This window comes from Chrysemys picta, chromosome 1 (genome assembly GCF_011386835.1).
Source record: "Chrysemys picta bellii isolate R12L10 chromosome 1, ASM1138683v2, whole genome shotgun sequence".
NCBI classification, from domain to species: Eukaryota; Metazoa; Chordata; order Testudines; family Emydidae; genus Chrysemys; species Chrysemys picta.
Genome location: NC_088791.1, coordinates 17,037,971 through 17,057,160, shown reverse-complemented (window position 1 = coordinate 17,057,160; position 19,190 = coordinate 17,037,971). Strand labels below are relative to the sequence as shown.

Sequence of the window (19,190 nt, the reverse complement as noted above, 5' to 3'; positions counted from 1 at the left end):
TCAGGCCAGGGATTGTTTCTTGCTCTGTCTGTGTGTACAGTGCCTGGCTCAGTGGGGCCCTCTAGAAGCTACTGGAATACAAACAATAATAATAATAATTAATTATAATATATTGAAAGCAATAAACATACCTATTCAAACTATCAAAGCACACCCTGGCTTAGTGGCAGCAGGGTCTACTCTCGAGGCACATGCACAGGGGTGGGAACTAGGAGCTCCTGAATTCCAATTGCAAATCTTCCTCTGACTCATTGTGTTGTGTTGATCAGATTCCTATGCCAGAAGGGACCATTGTGATCATCTAGTCTGACCTCCTGTATAACACAGGTCATAGAACTTCCCCAAAGTAATTCCCAGAGCAGATCTTTTAGAACAAATTCCGCTTGATTTAAAAATTGCCAGTAATGGAGACTCCACCCCGGCCCTGGGTAAATTCACTTGGGGTCTGACACTCCCAGCTCTCACATTGGTTTTATACTAGTGTAACACCATTGGAGTTACACCTGATTTGCCTAAGCAAGAACTGAATCAGGCCATTAATCGCTACAGGAAACGTTCAGCAGTGATGTAAGCGGTTGTGTAAGTTACGCATTGGGTGTAAATTGTTCAGAAAGGACCAAACTCTCCTCCCAGCTTCACAGCTGTAATTCCCATTGATGTCCGTGAGACAAGAAGTAATCAGGTAACTGAGAGCAGAAATTTGACCCGAAGTTGGATGTAAAAGACATAACATGAACCAATCTGGCATTCCTTGTGTGTCTAAATGCCGTGATTTATACCGGTCACCATATAATTGGGAGAAGAGGCATGTAGGATTCAATAGGAATTAAACCATAGGTCTGTATATAACTGTAGGTCCCATTCTGCAAAGTATTTAAGCATATCAATGGAGCTATTCCCATGCTGAATTCTCGATGATTACATCTCTTGCTGAATCAGGGCCTTAACAGGATTCTAAAGGAATGACTGTAGAAACCTTATAGAATTTGGTGAGTCCTAACCTTCAAAAGGTCTTTTGAACTATTCTGTATAATTTTCCGATAAATTCCATAGGATGGTCCAAAAACCATACAGGAAATTTATGGATTTCTATTGAATTTCAATATGACTGTTCCATAAAGGTGTAGCTCCTCGTGGCAGGTAAGATCAATAGAAAGCACCTTCTCTTCGTTTGTATGGTGGAAATCAGTTTGCAAGTGAACTTTTCTCAGCTAATAGTCCTCTTTGGAAGGCCTTGGTGGGCCTGAATTCAATGGCATTAAGTAAGGCTGATGTATGTATTTTGTGTAGCATCTAGTTGGTTGGTTTGGTGTAGTGTTTGTTTGTTTTATAGTCTCTTGCTTTGTTCTGATTATTGGTTCTTCATTTGCGTTTGGTCTGACATTTGGGGCTGTGGTCACAGGTTTGCTAGCGTCAGTAATTTTCTCAGTATATACAGAGCTTCTCATGGACACTCTAGGCACACAAAAATACAGACCTGAGTTCTCTCCCTGGCAGCCATCTTATGCTAGTGTGACTCAATTGGCTTTGATGGAGTTTGCTCTTGGTTTACACCAGTGCACGTGAGGTGAGAATCAGGCCCACAAAATCCTAGGAAATGCAAAAATAATCCAAACGTTCATTAAGAAAAAAGGGATTATGAAAGAGAACTGAAACAGAAAGCCCAGCTCATCCCATCTCCTCAGAAAAGGGCTGTGGTAATAGATAGATCTTGCAAAATGCCTGAGAGGTTAACAGACATGGACTCTGTCAGACCAAGCAAAGTCTAGCATTGAGGGCCCTGAACTAAGAACTCCCTGTCCTCAGTCGTACAAGGCTTGTCTACGCTACACAACTTTATCATTTGAAGACCCGGTTGGAGTAGATTAGTCTAATAACCCATTTCATTCTGAACTGCTTTAGTGCCAATGTGAATGTGGACAAGCTGAAATAGTTCTGCTAGTCCTCCCCCTACTTATCCCACAGTGTATCGGTGGCCTTTTGAAATCTCCCAGACTCCATTGCTTCTAGGAGCTATACCAGGAACTGTGAGATGGGTACCCAGAAAGCATTGCAACTGAAAGGGTTTTGAACAAGGCTAGTCCGGCTTTTAAACTGATACAGCACAGCTAGTGTGGATGCAATGAACTGTGCTTAAATCAGTTCAGTACAACCAGTTCAATTACACAAGCAGTTTAATTCTCTAGCGTAGACACGCCCATAATTAGAGGTGTCAGGTCAAGCATCCAACTGCTGGGTGCGGTGCGTATATTTTATGTGTTTTTAAATGTTGCAACGGAAGCATCCGTCTAGCTGCTGTGGTGATAGGTGGTTTTATATATATATAAAATTTAAAAATAAATTCAATTTGGATGGGGGAGAAGAGCGGAAGGAGAAAGGAAAACAGAGAAAGGAAAAAGGGCTCCAGCCAGTTACTCTAAAAGAAAAAGAAAGGAGCAAAACATCTGCCGGAATCACGAGCAGCTTGTTGTTGGAGGTCAGCAGTTCATCAGCCGTGGAGCAGAAGAGTTCAGCAGTTCGCCCGCTGCCAGTAAGTGCTCGCTGCAATTATTATTAGGGAGGTGCTAGAGAGGATTTACCCTGCCAGCTCGAATGCAAAATGGAAATTCCTTTAGGAGCATTCCCTGGCTTGAACTTGTTACCCTGGGCCTTACTTGTGGTTAAGGCTATAAAAAGACGCGAGCGAAATCCACTTGCTGCTCTTAATTTCATGTCTGGATAAATGCGCTCCACGTTCCCATTGAGTTGTCTTGATTTTTGCTGGTGACGCATTGTAAAAGGGCACCCATCCTGTCCTAGAGTCCAGCTGATCTCTAGAGACCTCCATTCTGGTTTTGCACTTCCAACACATCCCAGTAAACACTGTAAATACACGCACGTTGCATAGGAGAGGCTCATTGTGCAGAACAAGCGCATGTTGTTTTGCGGTGTGCAAGTCGCAGAAAGTAGCGATGGAGAAGCTCCATCCCCCTTTGGGCTAGTGTGGGATGTTTCCCTCCAGTATATTTTGTTGTCCCTTTTCCCACTTCAAGTATCTGAAAGAAAAGTAGGAGCAAAGAAACTCAAAGCAAAATGTAGCTGAAAGCACAAGTTTCATCAGGTTTTGATGCAAAGCTATAAATTTGCCCCTAGAGTCACTCCAAAGGTTTTCAGAACCTCAGCAAAGCTTTCGACAAACCCAGACTGAGAATACTGACTGCATGCTTAGGTGTCAGTGCTGAAAGTGCACCTGTAGGTCCTTATACTCGCAGGCGTGCTAAGCTTCATTCTTACACTCACAGGCATGCTGGCTGAGGTTTGGTTAAAGCCTTTTGGAAAATCTGACTAAGGTAGATAATAAGAGCCTGATTCTGCACTCCATTGCTTTGCAGAGGCAGCATCAGAAAACTGGTGTAGGAGAATGGCAGTTAAGTCCTGTAGTGTAGACAGGACTAGATTTGAAAGTGGAGCTCATCTCGAGACACCTTAAAGGGCCAGGATTTTCAGAGACTGGATGCTCAACACTTTCTGAAAAGCAAGCCCCTTTAAAGATGCCTCAAGTTGGGCCCCCGAAAATGGATGCAACCAAAATCACAACTCCCTTGAACAGGGAGGCCCTGAACAAAGATGTGTGTGCCATTCAGCAGTGAAATTAAATAAGGAGATCAGTCAATACCTCTTTTGAAAAGAATCAAAGCACAGATGAACACAAAATCTGAAGGCCAGATTCTGATGTCAGTTAATTCTGGATTTACAACAATGTAATATCATGGACTTCAGTGGGAGCTGCTGGGTGCTTGTCACTTGGAAATCAGACCCCTTATTTAGGCATCTAAATATGGTTTTATGCATCCAGTTTTGAACATCGTGGCATATATATTCATGGGAAACAACAGCTGCCATGAAAAGACCTTCTGTTAGCTATTGGGGGTTTTTAACTTCGTTTCTATTTTGCAAAAATCTAGCTTCGGTTACTACATTTCTTCTGCGTGGTTAGAATTAACCACAAGTAATTGGGCTAGATGCAGCAATCATTGGGTGAAATTCTATACAGGAGGTTAGAATAGATGATTGTGATGGTCTCTTCTGGCCTTTAAGCTATGAACATGTGTTTTCTATGCTTTGTAAATTCTGTTTGCTGTTGGGAGCTTTCGTAAGAACTGTACGTAGTATTTTCAAGAGGAGCTTTAAAAAAATACCTGATTGTTTTTATTTACAGAGAAGAGAATCACAAATCTCTTTATGCTCAGAGGTTTGACCTCATTCTGTTAGTTTAAGTATTAAGAACTTGTCATAAACAAACATGACCGTGTAACACCTGCTTCATTTCATAGTCTGATTCTTTTTTGGAACGCTCCCATCCAAAGTGTAGGCTTTGGTGAAATTCATTAATGCTCCAGATGTGTGTTCTGCTGTCAGCTGGCCTAGTGAAATCATTGTTTATTGACAGGTTCCCAAGAGTCAGATAGCTCTCAGTCTGCCAAGAAAGACATGCTGGCTGCATTGAAATCCAGGCAGGAAGCTCTGGAAGAGACACTGCGCCAGCGACTGGAGGAGCTAAAGAAACTGTGTCTCCGAGAAGCGGTAGGCAATAGAAATTGTATAACCCTGGAAAATGTTCTGGCTTGTATTTTTATATGCTCACAGCCTCATTTGAAAATGGATGGAGCCTGGAAGGAGAGGTAAAGCCTTCCTAAATCATATCTCGCAAAGTGTGTGGGGCCCAAGGACTGAGTGATCCCCAGGCATTTCATAGCTAGTGCTGCACAAGGCCCTTTTTACACTAGAGAAGCTGGACGCACGCCCAAGCCAGTTGTGCACCCATAAGGCGTGATCCAGCAAGGTGCTGAGCATCTGCAGGTCCTATTGAAGTCGTCATGAGTGGTGGATGCTTAGAAGATACTCACCGTCCTTCAACAGGGCTCCCAATGGGCAGTCTGCCATTGACTTCAACGGGAATAGGCTCAGGCCTATAGATGGCACATCCGGTCTAGCCATAGTGTGGTCACCTGGCCCGGTATATGCCACTTGGTCCTCATCTTCAGTAGGAGAAAGGTGTGTTTGTAACACGTGAGATAACTCACCTCTTTTCTTAGTGTAGACATGGCCTCAGGTGCACTCTTTACATGTTAAAAGCAACAGAGGGTCCTGTGGCACCTTTAAGACTAACAGAAGTATTGGGAGCGTAAGCTTTCGTGGGTAAGAACCTCACTTCTTCAGATGCAATGAACTTTACATGTTCATTTCCCAGCATGCTCTGCCAAAGCCCAGCTATTTCACAGTGCAGTCCCATTGCCTGGCATGGGGGTTAAATCACCACAGTTTGGGGCCCCCCCAAATACAAAGAGCACAGTTTGGGGTGAGCTTGTGTGCGACATGCTGGGGTCTTCCCTTCACTGAGCTGTATGTAACATGACAAATGCTGAGGAGGTCCCTTGGCTACATCATCAGTATCACTAGTAGAAGAGAATGTTAGGTAACGTTGTCAAGAGAAAATCACCTTTCTGCCCTAAATATCACCATGGGGCAAACGGGGTGCCATAGGATGAGGTCATATTGTACGTGGCATATGTCTGTTTAATTATTGTTGGGGTTGATTTAAACTGACTTGTTTTAAAGCAGGTCAGTATGAATGTAAAACCATTTCAAATGCTGGAGAAGTTAGGATCCTTGCTGCATTTGTGCCTGGAAACATAATAAATATTAGCAGCAGTTTATATGAAGTTTACACTTCGATCACACGTGCATACATAATACCCGTTTCCCAGGCCTGGAAAAATCCAGATTTAACAAAAATCACTGCCAGGAATAGAGAATGGGAGAGTTGGCTCTGGGCAGTGGTACTGGGATCTTTAAGTTGCTGGGATATTTAAAGTGCGTTTCACTTTAAAAAACAAACAAACAGAAAAAAAACCATTGCCCATTTTTTAAAAACCTCATTGCGCTTTGTTTAGACTTGGCTCTGGCTTGATCACCAGCTGGGTTAAGCAGGAGGAAAACAGCTTTTCAACAAAGGATGTCAGAGGAAATATGTGCGGGCCTCATCCCACAACCCTTCCTCGCATGAGCAGTCCTGATGTATGAAGTCTCAATTGGCTTCGACGGGCCTACTCTTTTGCGTAAGGTTTGCAGGATCAGGTCAGACCCCAAGTGTCCATAAACCATTGAGCCTGGATCAGCTGCAGAAAGTGGTCAAAAGTTTCACTGGCTCTTTTATTTTAAACATTTCCTCTCGGGAGGTCCTGAATCGGTTTGTTTGCTGTGGGAATTGCTGAGTTAAAATGGCAGAGACAGGCAAGGAGAAGAAAAAAGGGTTAATGCATGGGCTTAATCAAACTAGCATGGCCCAAACCATTCACAACAGTGGCATCATGTTGCTTCACTTACTTATTAATTCAGATTAAATTTCAGGCCCCTGCCTGTAAATCCGTTTCAGTTTATGAAAACCTTACAAAACCTTGGGCAAAGTCTTGGCAAAGGAGCCATTAAAGTTGTAACTCGTTCTCCACCCCTGCACTTCATGTTAAGATCGGGGTTATAAAGGATCCCTCTGCTGCTCAGTAGAAAGACCCAGAATCTGTATCTTGATGCACTATTTGTAGCCAGCCATTTGGTGCAACAGGATAAACGTGTTACAGAAAAAGCTCTAAAACAGCCACTCTGGAGAGAGAAGCATTTAAACAACCTTGAAAAAGGGGTATTGTGCACTTCATTGCAATGCTGGGTTAGGAATTCATTGTGTTGGGAACTGCTTAAGCTTAAGCGAGGGACTGAAATGGCCAGGGCCTCATTTCCCAGTGACCTGAAAACAGTAGAAAGAAAGCCCCCATTAGGGAATGGGTCGTGGGGGCATGAGGGAGGCAGAGAGCCGAGCTCCACGCTGCACATTAAGGTCAGCCGCTGTTATATGGGATTCAGATGATTTAGAGTTTTCTGCCAGCTGGATCCTCTCAAGGCTGGTGATGCAGAACACAAAAGCCTTTTGTCCTCACTGCAGAGACCGTTCAGCTCGAGAAGCTGGGTTGTTCCTTGTAGCAACGCTCTTGCCTTTCTCTGCAGGCATTTGAATGTCTTTAATTCAGATCGGGGTAGATGTATTGTACGTATCAGAAAAAACACAGAGTTAGCATCGATCCTGGCACTTGCTCCTTTGCCTGCTTCAAATCTATTCCAGTGTACAGCCCTTGGCTGTGAAAGTTTGCAGGGTCTGCTGCTTCACACTAATCTTTGCGAATGACCCTTTCAGACTGATCTTGCTCCAATAGCTTGGAGTTTGGCCAGGATTTCAATTCACAAAATGGTATCATATCGGTACTTAGGTATCAAGACACTGCTTTAAATTGCCATTTTTCACTGCAGCTGTCTCAGACAGCTCATGAATTAGATTGTAGTATTTTAACATGCAGTTACGATCAGAAAAATGATTATAAAAGTGGCACTCGACAGCTCTGCTCCTTGTGTGAATTCAGAGTAAGATCTGCTGGCTTCTCCATCAGAAATAACTGTTTTCTCTATAGAGACAACACTGCTGAAGAAATGTGAGCTGGGATCTGTTCTGGCTCATGCATCGCGCTCTGACATCCTGCTGGTGGGCAGCACCTAAGACCCTAGACAGACAGATCACGTTAATTTTTCTTCTAGTTGCAGAATATATATTCCTGTTGATGATGCACAAGCCAAAAAAAAAGAACTCCGCTTGACTTTCAGCGCACAGGCTGAGCTCACAGGCCTGGAAGTTAGAAAAACCTTCTGTATATTTATCAACTGAGCATATTTGATATGGAGTCACTGAAAGATGATAAACAATGGAATCCTGGCCGTGCCATTTTTACAATCATTTTTCAGCGTGTTACTGCACTTTAAAAATATACATGGGATGGGTTTGCTTTTGCGTATTCCCCTCCTCACTAATAGCATCTTATGTTTTCAGGAGCTCACAGGAAAGCTGCCCAGGGAATACCCCCTAGATCCAGGGGAGGAGCCACCTATTGTAAGGAGAAGAATAGGGACGGCCTTTAAACTGGATGAACAGAAAATACTGCCTAAAGGAGAGGTGAGGACTTGCCTTCCAGTCCAGTCCTATCTATCTATCTATCTTATGTCTAGGACATCTCTCAGCCTATTACTCGGGAACCACAATTTTTAATTTAACTTTTTTTTATATTATTCATTTACTCATCTTTGCTTGTATTTGGGAGAAGGAAGAGGTGAGAGAACATGCTGGTCTGAGCATAGGACTGGGAGCCAGGAACTCCTGAATTCCAGTCCCGGCTCTGACACAGGCAAATGGAAGTAGCTTTGGGTGAGTCATTTATGGCTCTGATCGCGTTAACTATGCAAGCTGCCCTTAATCACACCGGTAGCTGAATGACATTGCTGGTGCAGGTCCAGATAACTCATGTGACCAAGGGGAGCAGGATTGGGTTCTGAGTTGCTCTGGTCTTTCAAACCACTTCTGGTATCATTTTGAGTGTTCCAAGCTGTTCTCCCTCCCTTCCTGCAATAGTCCTTACTCAGTACTAAAATCGATACCGTTTCCGCCAAAGTCCTTTAATAAAGTGTCAGTTCAATTCTTTCAAATCAAAACCTGTGATTGCAAGACAAACGCACTTTACCTCCTCCTCCTAAACAAAGGAGCCATCCTCCCTGCCTCTGGACAGCTTGACTTGTGTTTGTGTAAGTTTGCCTGGGAGTGTTTGTTCTGTGCTCTCTCTCCCACAATTGGCTGGGTCAGTGCCTTGAATCATGGCTGTGAAAACAGCCCTGGAGCAGCTGTAAGGCGGGACCGGAATTCACAGAAAAGCCATTGTCTGTGGAGACTGGTCTCAAGACACTTGTGGATAGTCTAGTTTTGAGTTTCCTTTTATTTTTATAATAGAAGAGAATGAATCTGTGGTTTAAGGTCGGAGTCAGCTGGAGAATTAACCCTTTATTCTGTTGTTAGCATTTTCTTTCTGCTTAAACCATGAACAACCAAAGCTCTTGGGGTTTGTGTTTGATGGAGCCTGTGAGAGGAATTCCACTGAAGTAAAATACTCATGAGACAGCACGTTTTCTTTAGGCTTTTACAAGGAAAGCCCTGACTCCTAAAAGCTTTACACTGTGTTTGCTGCAGTGTTATAAATGGATCTTCAAATTCTCATGTCTCGTCTTGGGGGTACGTCTACAACGCGCACCTTTTTCGGCGGCGTGTACTGTACATATGCATTCAGCCCCCCTCCCAGCACAGGTATATGGCAGTGTAGAGTCTGAGTGAAAGGCTCTGACAGCAGGGAGTTGATGAAGCCTTTCCCACTGCCTCCCCTTGCCAAAGCTTTTCCCTAACACGTGTAGCTACACACTGCAGTGTGGACACAGCCTGCCTCTCAGTGCAGCATGTAACTACACGTATGCTACACGCCGCTGCCAGTGTAGACCTGGCCTTAGTGTTAAGAGATGGCTTCCAGGCCAAGGACGCTGGATGGAGTCTGTTTTCCTCTTGATCCTTCCATTAATAGTGATGCACGGTCCATGCGTGCAAGAGAATGATTCTCCTCTGTAGGGAAAGCGGATAAAGCCACTCTCCACCTTTGCAGGTAATGTACATTTCAGTAAAACAGGATTGCCAACCTCAAGCGTTAAAAAATGCTGACTCTGCCTCTCCCCCTCCCCCCCCAAATCATGAGACTGTCTTAAAAATCATGAACTTTTTAAAAAGGATAAAAGTTGGGATCTGATTTGTCTTCTGATTTTTGAGCCTTTAGGGCTCATGTTTTCAAGCTTTGATCTGCAACCATGAGGGCTACAAACTTTTTTTTTTTTTTTAATGAAAGTGGAGATTCTCTCAGGATCACATGATTCCAGAAGCTGGGGCTTTGAGTAAAACATCAAATGTCATGAGAGTTGGCAACAAGGCAAATGACTTCCCTGGTGCTCCAAGGCAGCACGCATAAAGGCATCCATCAGAAAAGAGATTAATGAGGGAGAGGCAAATGAAGACAGCTGTTTATGAGGTTAAGGGTGATTTAGAAAAAAACCATTAAGGCCAGAAGCTGCAATTGAAGCCAAGCTCTCAGTATCTCCACTGGGAGTGTTGTCTGAGTAAGGACTGCAAGGCTGAGCCCTAGCTGGATTTATTATTAATCGCTCTTAGCACTATCCTTAATCCACCCTTGCTTACTTTCAGTGGGCGTTTTGCCAGAATAAGTCAGATCGGGCTCTCCGTCTTAAACCTCCATTGTGTCGAATGCACCATTAATAAGTTTAGTCTTGACAGAGTTTATAAAATCTTCAAAGCAAAACTCATTTTACAAAACAAAACCAGGCCTTCAGCTGGCAGGACCGTGAGAGGAGCTATAATTATAGATTTAAAGCAATGCTGACTCACCACTGACAGCAGAGGGATTTTGAAGCCAAGATGCCCAAAATGAAAACTTCAGGGAGCCATTCCGGTCTGAGGCGGAGTTATTCCTATAGCATCCACCGCTCTGTGTATGCATGTTGGTAAACTGAGAGGTTTTGAATATGGCTAACAATAGAGTTTCGCTGAATATGTGACTAAAAGTGCTTGCAATCTGAGCACTGAGCATTTAGCAAAGCTAATGTTTTAATTTGCAGCTCAAATCCCATTGAAAGTTAATAGGACTTGGGTGTGTAAGAGAGCCAGACCCCTATGAAAATTCCAACCCATGTTGTCATCTTCACGGGCTACAAGCAAAGAGTCAGATTCTCTGCTGGAGTAAACTGACATAGCTCCACTGACTTAATGTCAACGTATCACTGCCAATTACGCCAGCTGAGAACCTGGCCCTAACTGTGTTAACCCTGATTAAGCACAGTTTAACTCTGCTATGGCCAAACAGGATGTAACTTTTTGGCTCTCTGGCATGGCCAAAGCCTTCTATTAAAACCATTACACATCCGTACCTTGCGCATGGCCTCATTATATCACACCTCTGTGATGTCTCATGCTGGCATTGTGTCCCGGTGCATTTATGTATCGCCTCATGTTAATGACGTTTGGTAGAATTGGATTGGAACTGGGATGAATTTGAATTTGGGTTGAATTAGTTCAACGGGTGATCAGCAGTATACAAGTGTTATACAAGTGCTAACCCGTAACATTATGTTGAAATGTCATGACTTTGCATTGGGATTTATCAGTGCAACATCCTGATGTTTCATTTTCATACAGCACTCGGTCACCATGGTGACAGACACCTTAGAAATATGCGTAGAAAAGAGGTTGGCATTCAGACACCACCACATAAGGATACATGAGTTTGTTCTGCAAGACAAATAGCAGACACAGACATATTGGGCCAGCAGCCGGAATGAATTGAGTTTAGTGTTGACGATCCTCACACAATAAGGACTAGATCAGTGGTTTTCAACCTATTTACCATTGTGGGCTGCATATGCCCTGAGGGTGTCACATGGACCGCAGCTCTGTGCTGATTGGGCGGCCCGCGGGCGGCAGGGTGAGAACCACTGGGCTAGATTGTGCAACCTCGTGCAGCCCTTTGAAGTCATGAGTTCTCTCATGTGAGCAAGTGCTCACGAGCTTGAGGAGCAGTTGCACCGGCTGGCCCTAACAATGCACTTGTGGTCAAGATAGGGGCAGGTTGGTAGACGGATTCGTCTCTTGTTAAGTGCCATTTAGGGCCAGATCCTCGGCCGGTGTAAAGCGACATAGACCTGTTGAAGTCAGGGGAGCTTTGCCATGCAGCTACATCGGCTGAGGATCTGGCCACGACAGCTTGCAGCCAGGACAGCCAGAATCTCTTCCCAATTTGACAGGAAGCGGAGCTGGAGCGCCTGGAGAGGGAATTTGCAATTCAGTCCCAGATCACTGAGGCTGCTCGGCGCCTGGCCAGTGACCCCAACGTCAGCAAAAAGCTGAAGAAACAAAGGAAAACCTCCTACCTTAATGCCCTAAAGAAACTGCAGGAGATCGAAAACGCCATCAATGAGTACCGCATCAAATCTGGAAAGAAGCCAACGCAGAGAGCCTCCCTGATCATAGACGGTAAGTACGGTTCAGGGCCTGGGGCATATCTTTAAGGGCTGAAGTGGGCCTTGAGTGGTGTATAAGCCTCGAACAGAGGCCTTGGCACAGGGAGTGAATTTCATCCACACTGAGCCAGAGCTAGGAACTGAGCCCTGGTGCCCAAAGCCCTGCTCTAACTTGTAGCCCAGTAGTGCCCCTCTCCCTCTAATGGACTCCGAGGCTTTGTTTCGCCCTGTGTATTGTTCTGTCTCTTCCTTGTCCTGGTTGGAGACCTGACATGGGACTCGAGTGGTGCCTAGATGATGTGCTGGCTCAGAACACAAGGGTAAATTTCAGGCTATGTGAGCTTAAGCAAGGCACTTAACCTGTCTGTGAGTCAGTGTATCCACCTGTAAAATGGGTATAGTAATACTTCCTTCAGAGGGATGTTGCTTAATTACTATTAGTAAATCTTGGGCGACAGGAATCATATAAAATCCAAGTATTATCATCATCATCATCCCATTTGTTTACAAAGGCATAATCCTTAGGACACTTTTTACGGTTTACACCGGTTTTTAAAGTAATTTCTATTAACCTCCTTCAAAGCTTGAAAATAACAGAGCTTTTTCTTGCTGATTTTGTCGCTTTCCACATGACAAGCAGAGATTTTGCTCTTCCTGTTTATAAACAGAGCTGAAATTATCACCGCTTCTCTTGCTTCCTTATTTGTAACCCAGCTGTGTTCTGCTGCCCTTAAAGCATTTTGAGTTCCTCTCCGCTCAATGACAGTGCATATGTCAGAGCAACAAACACAAACACCAGAGAGATATGTATGTCAGAACACTTCAGGCAAAAGGCCTGGGTGCTGTTTCTTTTTAAATAAATTAAAGGAGATATCCTATCTTCTAGAACTGGAAGGGACCTTGAAAGGTCATTGAGTCCAGCCCCCTGCCTTCACTAGCGGGACCAAGTACTGATTTTGCCCCAGATCCCTAAGTGGCCCCCTCAAGGATTGAGCTCACAACCCTGAATTTAGTAGGCCAATGCTCAAACTACTGAGCTATCCCTCCCCCAACTTTTATTGCTTCAGAGGGCACTCAGAAGTATTGTTGAATGTCTTACACTCATAGCACCTTGTGTTTGTTTTTAATTGGCAACTGAATGGTAACTTCATAAGTGTAAGGGGTGGTCAAATCCTGAGCTCTGTAGGGCCTGATCCGCAGCTGGTGTAAATTGGTGTAGCTCCATTACACCCTCTGGGGATCTGGGCTCTCAGTTTTGACTCAGTCCTAGCGCCCACTGATATCAGTGGGAATTGAAGGCACTCAGCAACTCCCAGGAGGGAGCTCAGCATGTCAAGGGAGCTGGCCTGGAGTTTTTCCTCAGGCTTTGCCCTGAGTTCTGCCTCAGTAAGGACTGAGTATAGTACAATATGATGGGGGCTAATTTAGCTACAACTAATCAGGAACGAGATCTTGGAGTCATCATGGATAGTTCTCTAAAGACGTCCATGCAGTGTGCAGCGGCAGTCAAAAAAGCAAACAGGATGTTAGGAATCATTCAAAAAGGGATAGAGAATAAGATGGAGAATATCTTATTGCCCTTATATAAATCCATGGTACGCCCACATCTTGAATACTGCGTACAAATGTGGTCTCCTCATCTCAAAAAAGATATACTGGCATTAGAAAAAGTTCAGAAAAGGGCAACTAAAATGATTAGGGGGTTGGAACGGGTTCCTTATGAGGAGAGATTAAAGAGGCTAGGACTTTTCAAGTTGGAAAAGAGGAGACTAAGGGGGGATATGATAGAGGTATATTAACTCATGAATGGTGTGGAGAAAGTGAGTAAGGAAAAGTTATTTACTTGTTCCCATAATATAAGAACTAAGGGCTTCCAAATGAAATTAATGGGCAGCAGGTTTAAAACAAATAAAAGGAAGTTCTTCACACAGCGCACAGTCAACCTGTGGAACTCCTTGCCTGAGGAGGTTGTGAAGGCTAGGACTATAACAGGGTTTAAAAGAGAGCTAGATAAATTCATGGAGGTTAAGTCCATTAATGGCTATTAGCCAGGATGGGTAAGGAATGGTGTCCCTAGCCTCTGTTTGTCAGAGGGTGGAGATGGATGGCAGGAGAGAGATCACTTGATCATTACCTGTTAGGTTCACTCCCTCTGGGGCACCTGGCATTGGCCACTGTCGGTAGACAGGATACTGGGCTGGATGGATCTTTGGTCTGACCCAGTATGGCCATTCTTACGTTCTTATGAGTAAACTGGCCTATATTAATAGAAATCGTACTGCTTCTTGGTAGTGTGGAGAACAAGGGACAACTGTGTTTTATGAACTGGGGAAGATTCTATTGCGATTCAGTGTTAAACCACAGTGATATTAATGGCCCTTTGATTGTTTTTTTTCTTCTCCTCAGAAGGAAACATCGCCAGTGAAGATAGCTCCCTCTCAGATGCCCTTGTTCTTGAGGATGGTACGTTGTCCATCTCAGACCTAGAAACCTTGTAAAGGGAAGGATGACTGCATCCCCCTGAAAATGGAGGAAATCCCCTGTATGCCTGTGCCCCTGTATGCCAGTGCCATTTCACAGAGACGAGGTGGGTGATATCTTTTATTGGACCAACTTCTGTTGGTGAGACAGACAAGCTTTCGAGCTTACCCAGAGCTCTTCTGTGTATGCTTGGAGGCTTGTCTCTCTCACCGACGGATGTTGGTCCAATAAAAGATACTGCCTCACCCACCATGTCTGTCTAATATCCTGCGACCAATATGGCTACAACAACACTGTCCTTGCCATTTGAGAGCAGATAATTTCAAACACCTTCCATCAAACCCCCCTTGAAGGTTTTATTAATTATATATAAAGTACAGAAATAGAAATAAGTACGTATTCTGTAGGAAAAGGCTCATATTGTAACAAATCTGCAACCCCTTAAGACCTCCTAGTTGGCGGAATAGGGCATATGACTCACACTAAGGGCCTGATTTTCAGAGGCGTTGAGCATCCATAGCTCCCCCAGAAGGGAGACCATTGGGATGCTCTAGTTTGACCTCCTACATAAAACGGGCTGGAGAAGATCACCCCGTGATTCCTATATCAAGTCCAATAACTTGTGTTTGAACTAGAGGAATGTAGCTCAACCCTTCCTGGTTGGTGATCCCTGAGTCAAAGTCCAAAGCTATTTGCATCCCCTCTTACATTTTTTACTCTTTTACAGTAAATGTGTCCATGAGAACAGTGCTAAGCCTATTTAATTGGGGTATGTTTTTCAAGAGGTTGACAGCGAATACTTGACCTTGAAGGGGAAAGATGTGTGCAGAGTGGGGGGAAGGGAGAATCGGAGAGGATTGCTGGCACAAACATGAAAGCGGCCAAACTGTGGTACACACGGGTCTAGAAGAGTTTTATTTGCTTTGCTTTGTATTGAAAAGTTTATTATCCTCCCAATTGCCTTTCATGACCGCCACCCTTCCACCATCAGTTGAGAAATATTGAACTAGAAGCTCTACTGGAACACTTCTTAAAATCAGGCCCTAAGTTCATTACCATATAATTCATGCTCAGAAAAAGCATCTCTGTCTGCTGCACTGTAGCCAAGTGGTAATCTTGGGCATGCTGGGGGAAAGCCACACTGCAGCCTAGTGTCCTTCAAAAGCATCAGCTGCTCTCCTTGTTTCTCTTCGCAGAGGATTCTCAGGTTACCAGCACAATATCCCCCTTACAGTCACCTCACAAAGGACTCCCTCCCCGGCCGCCCCTACATAACAGACCACCTCCTCCACAGTCATTGGAAGGACTCAGACAAATGCACTACCACCGGAATGATTATGACAAGTCCCCTATCAAGCCCAAGATGTGGAGCGAATCATCCCTGGATGAACCCTACGAGAAGGTCAAGAAACGCTCCTCACACAGTCATTCCAGGTGAGTCAGACAGTTGGAGATTGCCAACTACATAAACATCCTCCTTTTTGTAGGTGCCCATTTGGTATGGTAATGACGGGCGTTTTCTGGTTATGCCATGTGTATGTGAGAGAGAGAGAGAGAGAGAGTGGTTGTCTTTAACCTGAACCTATATAATGAAAACTCTTCCCAAATCTCATGGCAGAAACATCGCTCACTTGAATGATATTTAGCTGTTTTGGTAAATAATCATGCCCTAGAAGATCGTAACAGCTATAATCACACAAAGTGCTGGTCAGTATCTGATTGTTATTTTAAAAGGCAGTTGGAGAGGACAGACAATAGCCTCTCACTGAAACTTCTGCCGAATCTTTGTAAGAGCTTGTGCTTGAACTTTTGTTACTGTAAAAAACAATTCAGATCAGTTACGTGAGTGGAACTCCATTCGCTTCAGCAGGATGTGTGTAACTGAGAACTGAATTTGGCCCATAGACTCAAGGTCCTAGGTGTAGAGCGTTTCTGTCTGAAGTCTGAAATGCAGCGTTTGCTTTGCAGCAGTCATAAGCGGTTCCCCAGCACAGGAAGCTGTGCAGAGGCTGGAGGGAGCAGCTCTCTGCAAAATAGCCCCATCAGGAGCCTCCCGCATTGGAATTCCCAGTCCAGCATGCCATCTACACCAGATCTACGGGTACGCAGTCCGCATTATGTCCATTCCACTAGGTAAGTCCTGCTGCTCCCAAAACAACTCGCCTCCCTTCGGTGACGCAAAAGTATTTTTTTGTTTTCACGCTTTAAAGACAAGAGGCCTCAATTCAGGAAGGGAGCGCTCTCCTCGGTGGGGATTCGTTCCTGAATCAGGGCTTGAATCCTCAACTTACTTCAAATGAAAAAAAAAAACTAAAATGGACCAAGTCCTTTGGGTGAGATCTTAACCAAAGGTTCTGACTGTTCGTGGCCATTACAACCTCCAAGCCACTCTTTGAAAGTGACAAGGTGATAATATCAGTGCTCAAGTTAAGGGTAGGGAATGACCCTTTCCTTTTGGACACGAAAGATTGGGTAGTGTTAAACCACTGCTCCAGTGAACTGGGCATGCCGAAAAGCCCGTCTAAAGGGAAACATCTGAGGGACCAAGTAGAGGTGGGTCTGATTGGTCACATGGTATCATTTCTGTGCCTTGAGTGGCTGACTGAAACTTTATGAACAGGGGATGAGGCCATCCAGCATGAATAAAGGCCACCCAGATTTGGATGTGAATCGACACCCTTCTGCACATGCAAATCTGGGTGTTCGCCTGAAGGACAGTCATACTGTGACCGTCTTGAGCTCTAAAGCCACTCAAGAGATCAGCAAAGCATAGCTGCTTAATAGAGGTGGTTCTTCTGAGCTGGGAGCAGAAAAACATTCATTCCCTGTGGGATGGTGCTGCATGAGCTGGCCTTGACTACCCAGTGTCACGGTGAACATGAGGAAAGGCCTGCAATGCTTTCGTAAGCTACCTGACCGCAAAGGAAGCGCACCTCAGTTTGGGGCTGCGCTTTGTGGGTCGCTGGACCCCCCACATTGCAAAGCAGTGGGGAGAGGGCATGGATTCCCAAGAACAGAAACCAAAGGAAAGGTTTGCACAGATCCACAGCACTCCGTGTTCCCTGCCGCTGTGCTGGTGAAACTCAACCGGGGGCAGTGCCCTCTGCACCACTTATACGCGATGGTGGGGATTGCCCAGGGAGGTGGCTAGTGGGGCAACCATGCTGGGAGGCTTCTGTCCTCTTTCTCCCGCCCGTGTGCTGCAGAAAGGGGGTGCCAGGCTGACTCCAAATAGGCTGGGGAGGAGCCAGAGGATCTCACTATTTGGACCTCGTGGCCCCAAATCCGCACACAGGGAATGTGGAGGGAGAGTTGGCCGCTTTTTCAACCCACAGCAATCAGAGGGACTGCAGCCCCACAAGCTGCCTGGGGAGTCCAACCCCATAACTCTGCTTAGTTCCCCGCCATAAAGCCCACTTGCTCTGGCTTTGGGCAGGGAGGTGGGAAGTTCACCTCAGAGGGGTACATCTACTTCAAGTCCTGCACTAACATGCCCGCATGGTATGCCCCGTATCCTGCCTGGGGTTGTTGGAGTTGGGGGGAGTTGTGAGCACTCAGCACCTCTCAGGCTTAGCTCTGTGTATTTGCACTGATGGGCGTGTGCTGTTTTGGTCTTAAAAGCTAAAAAAAGACCCCGCGTGTTTTGTTAACCAAGCAGACTCAAAACCTGTCTTCCTGACACCTGCAGGTCAGTAGACATCAGCCCGACCAGACTGCACAGCCTAGCTCAGCACTTTAGACACAGAAGCTCCAGCTTAGAGTCACAAGGCAAGCTCCTTGGGTCAGAGAACGAGACGGGGAGCCCCGATTTCTACACCCCAAGGACTCGTAGCAGTAATGGCTCTGACCCCATGGACGACTGCTCTTCCTGCACCAGCCATTCCAGCTCTGAGCACTACTACCCTGCTCAGATGAATGCCAACTACTCCACCCTGGCCGAGGATTCCCCCTCAAAAGCCAGAGAGCGGCAGAGGCAAAGGCACAAATCTGCAGGAAACCTGGTCTCTTCTAATTCAGGGAGCATGCCCAACCTGGCGGCAAGGAACGGAACCGGGCACCCCAGGGTCTACCTGCACAGCCAGAGCCAGCCTTCCTCTCAGTACAGGATCAAAGAGTACCCCCTGTACATCGAAGGCAGCTCCACGCCCGTGGTGGTGCGCAGCCTGGAGAACGACCAGGAGGGACACTACAGCGTGAAAGCACAATTTAAAACCTCCAACTCCTACACGGCCGGGGGGATGTTTAAAGAGACCTGGCACGGGGACGAAGTGGACTCGATAAGACTAACCCCCTCCCGTTCTCAGATCATAAGGACGCCATCTCTGGGCAGAGAAGGCCACGAGAAGGGCTCGGGCAGGACTGCAGTATCAGACGAACTCCGGCTGTGGTACCAGCGGTCCACAGCCTCCCACAAGGAGCACAGCCGCCTGTCGCACACCAGCTCCACCTCCTCGGACAGCAGCTCCCAATACAGCACATCTTCTCAAAGCACCTTTGTGGCACACAGCAGGGTAACGAGGATGCCTCAAATGTGTAAAGCAACATCAGGTGAGAGCCAGCCCCTGGGGAAGCAGATCCAAGTTTGCTCTTAGCTATCTAATGCCTGCATTGCGCTTTGGTAATTTATGAATGAAACCAGACCAGCCTGCATCCCCTGTCCTTTTGTGAACATAGCACAATGCGAAGCACAGGCATGTAGGATGGTGGGATTAGCACTGAGTGAACTTTATCAGAGA

At 45.5% G+C, this 19,190-nt stretch overlaps 1 protein-coding gene across 14 annotated transcripts in view; it reads left to right on the top strand.

The window, feature by feature from the left end:
- FRMD4A (FERM domain containing 4A) overlaps positions 1–19,190 on the top strand; it is a 529,915-nt gene that overhangs the window by 498,217 nt on the left and 12,508 nt on the right. For 12 of the 14 annotated variants that reach the window (XM_065553559.1, XM_065553618.1, XM_065553447.1 and 9 more), the window contains 7 exons: positions 4,430–4,563; positions 7,910–8,032; positions 11,758–11,986; positions 14,380–14,436; positions 15,651–15,888; positions 16,423–16,587; positions 18,143–19,002. In XM_065553559.1, the coding sequence (XP_065409631.1) occupies positions 4,430–4,563; positions 7,910–8,032; positions 11,758–11,986; positions 14,380–14,436; positions 15,651–15,888; positions 16,423–16,587; positions 18,143–19,002 (1,806 nt within the window). The remainder of the gene's footprint in view (positions 1–4,429; positions 4,564–7,909; positions 8,033–11,757; positions 11,987–14,379; positions 14,437–15,650; positions 15,889–16,422; positions 16,588–18,142; positions 19,003–19,190) is intronic. The other 2 variants (XM_065553523.1, XM_065553805.1) reach the window with 1 other exon arrangement.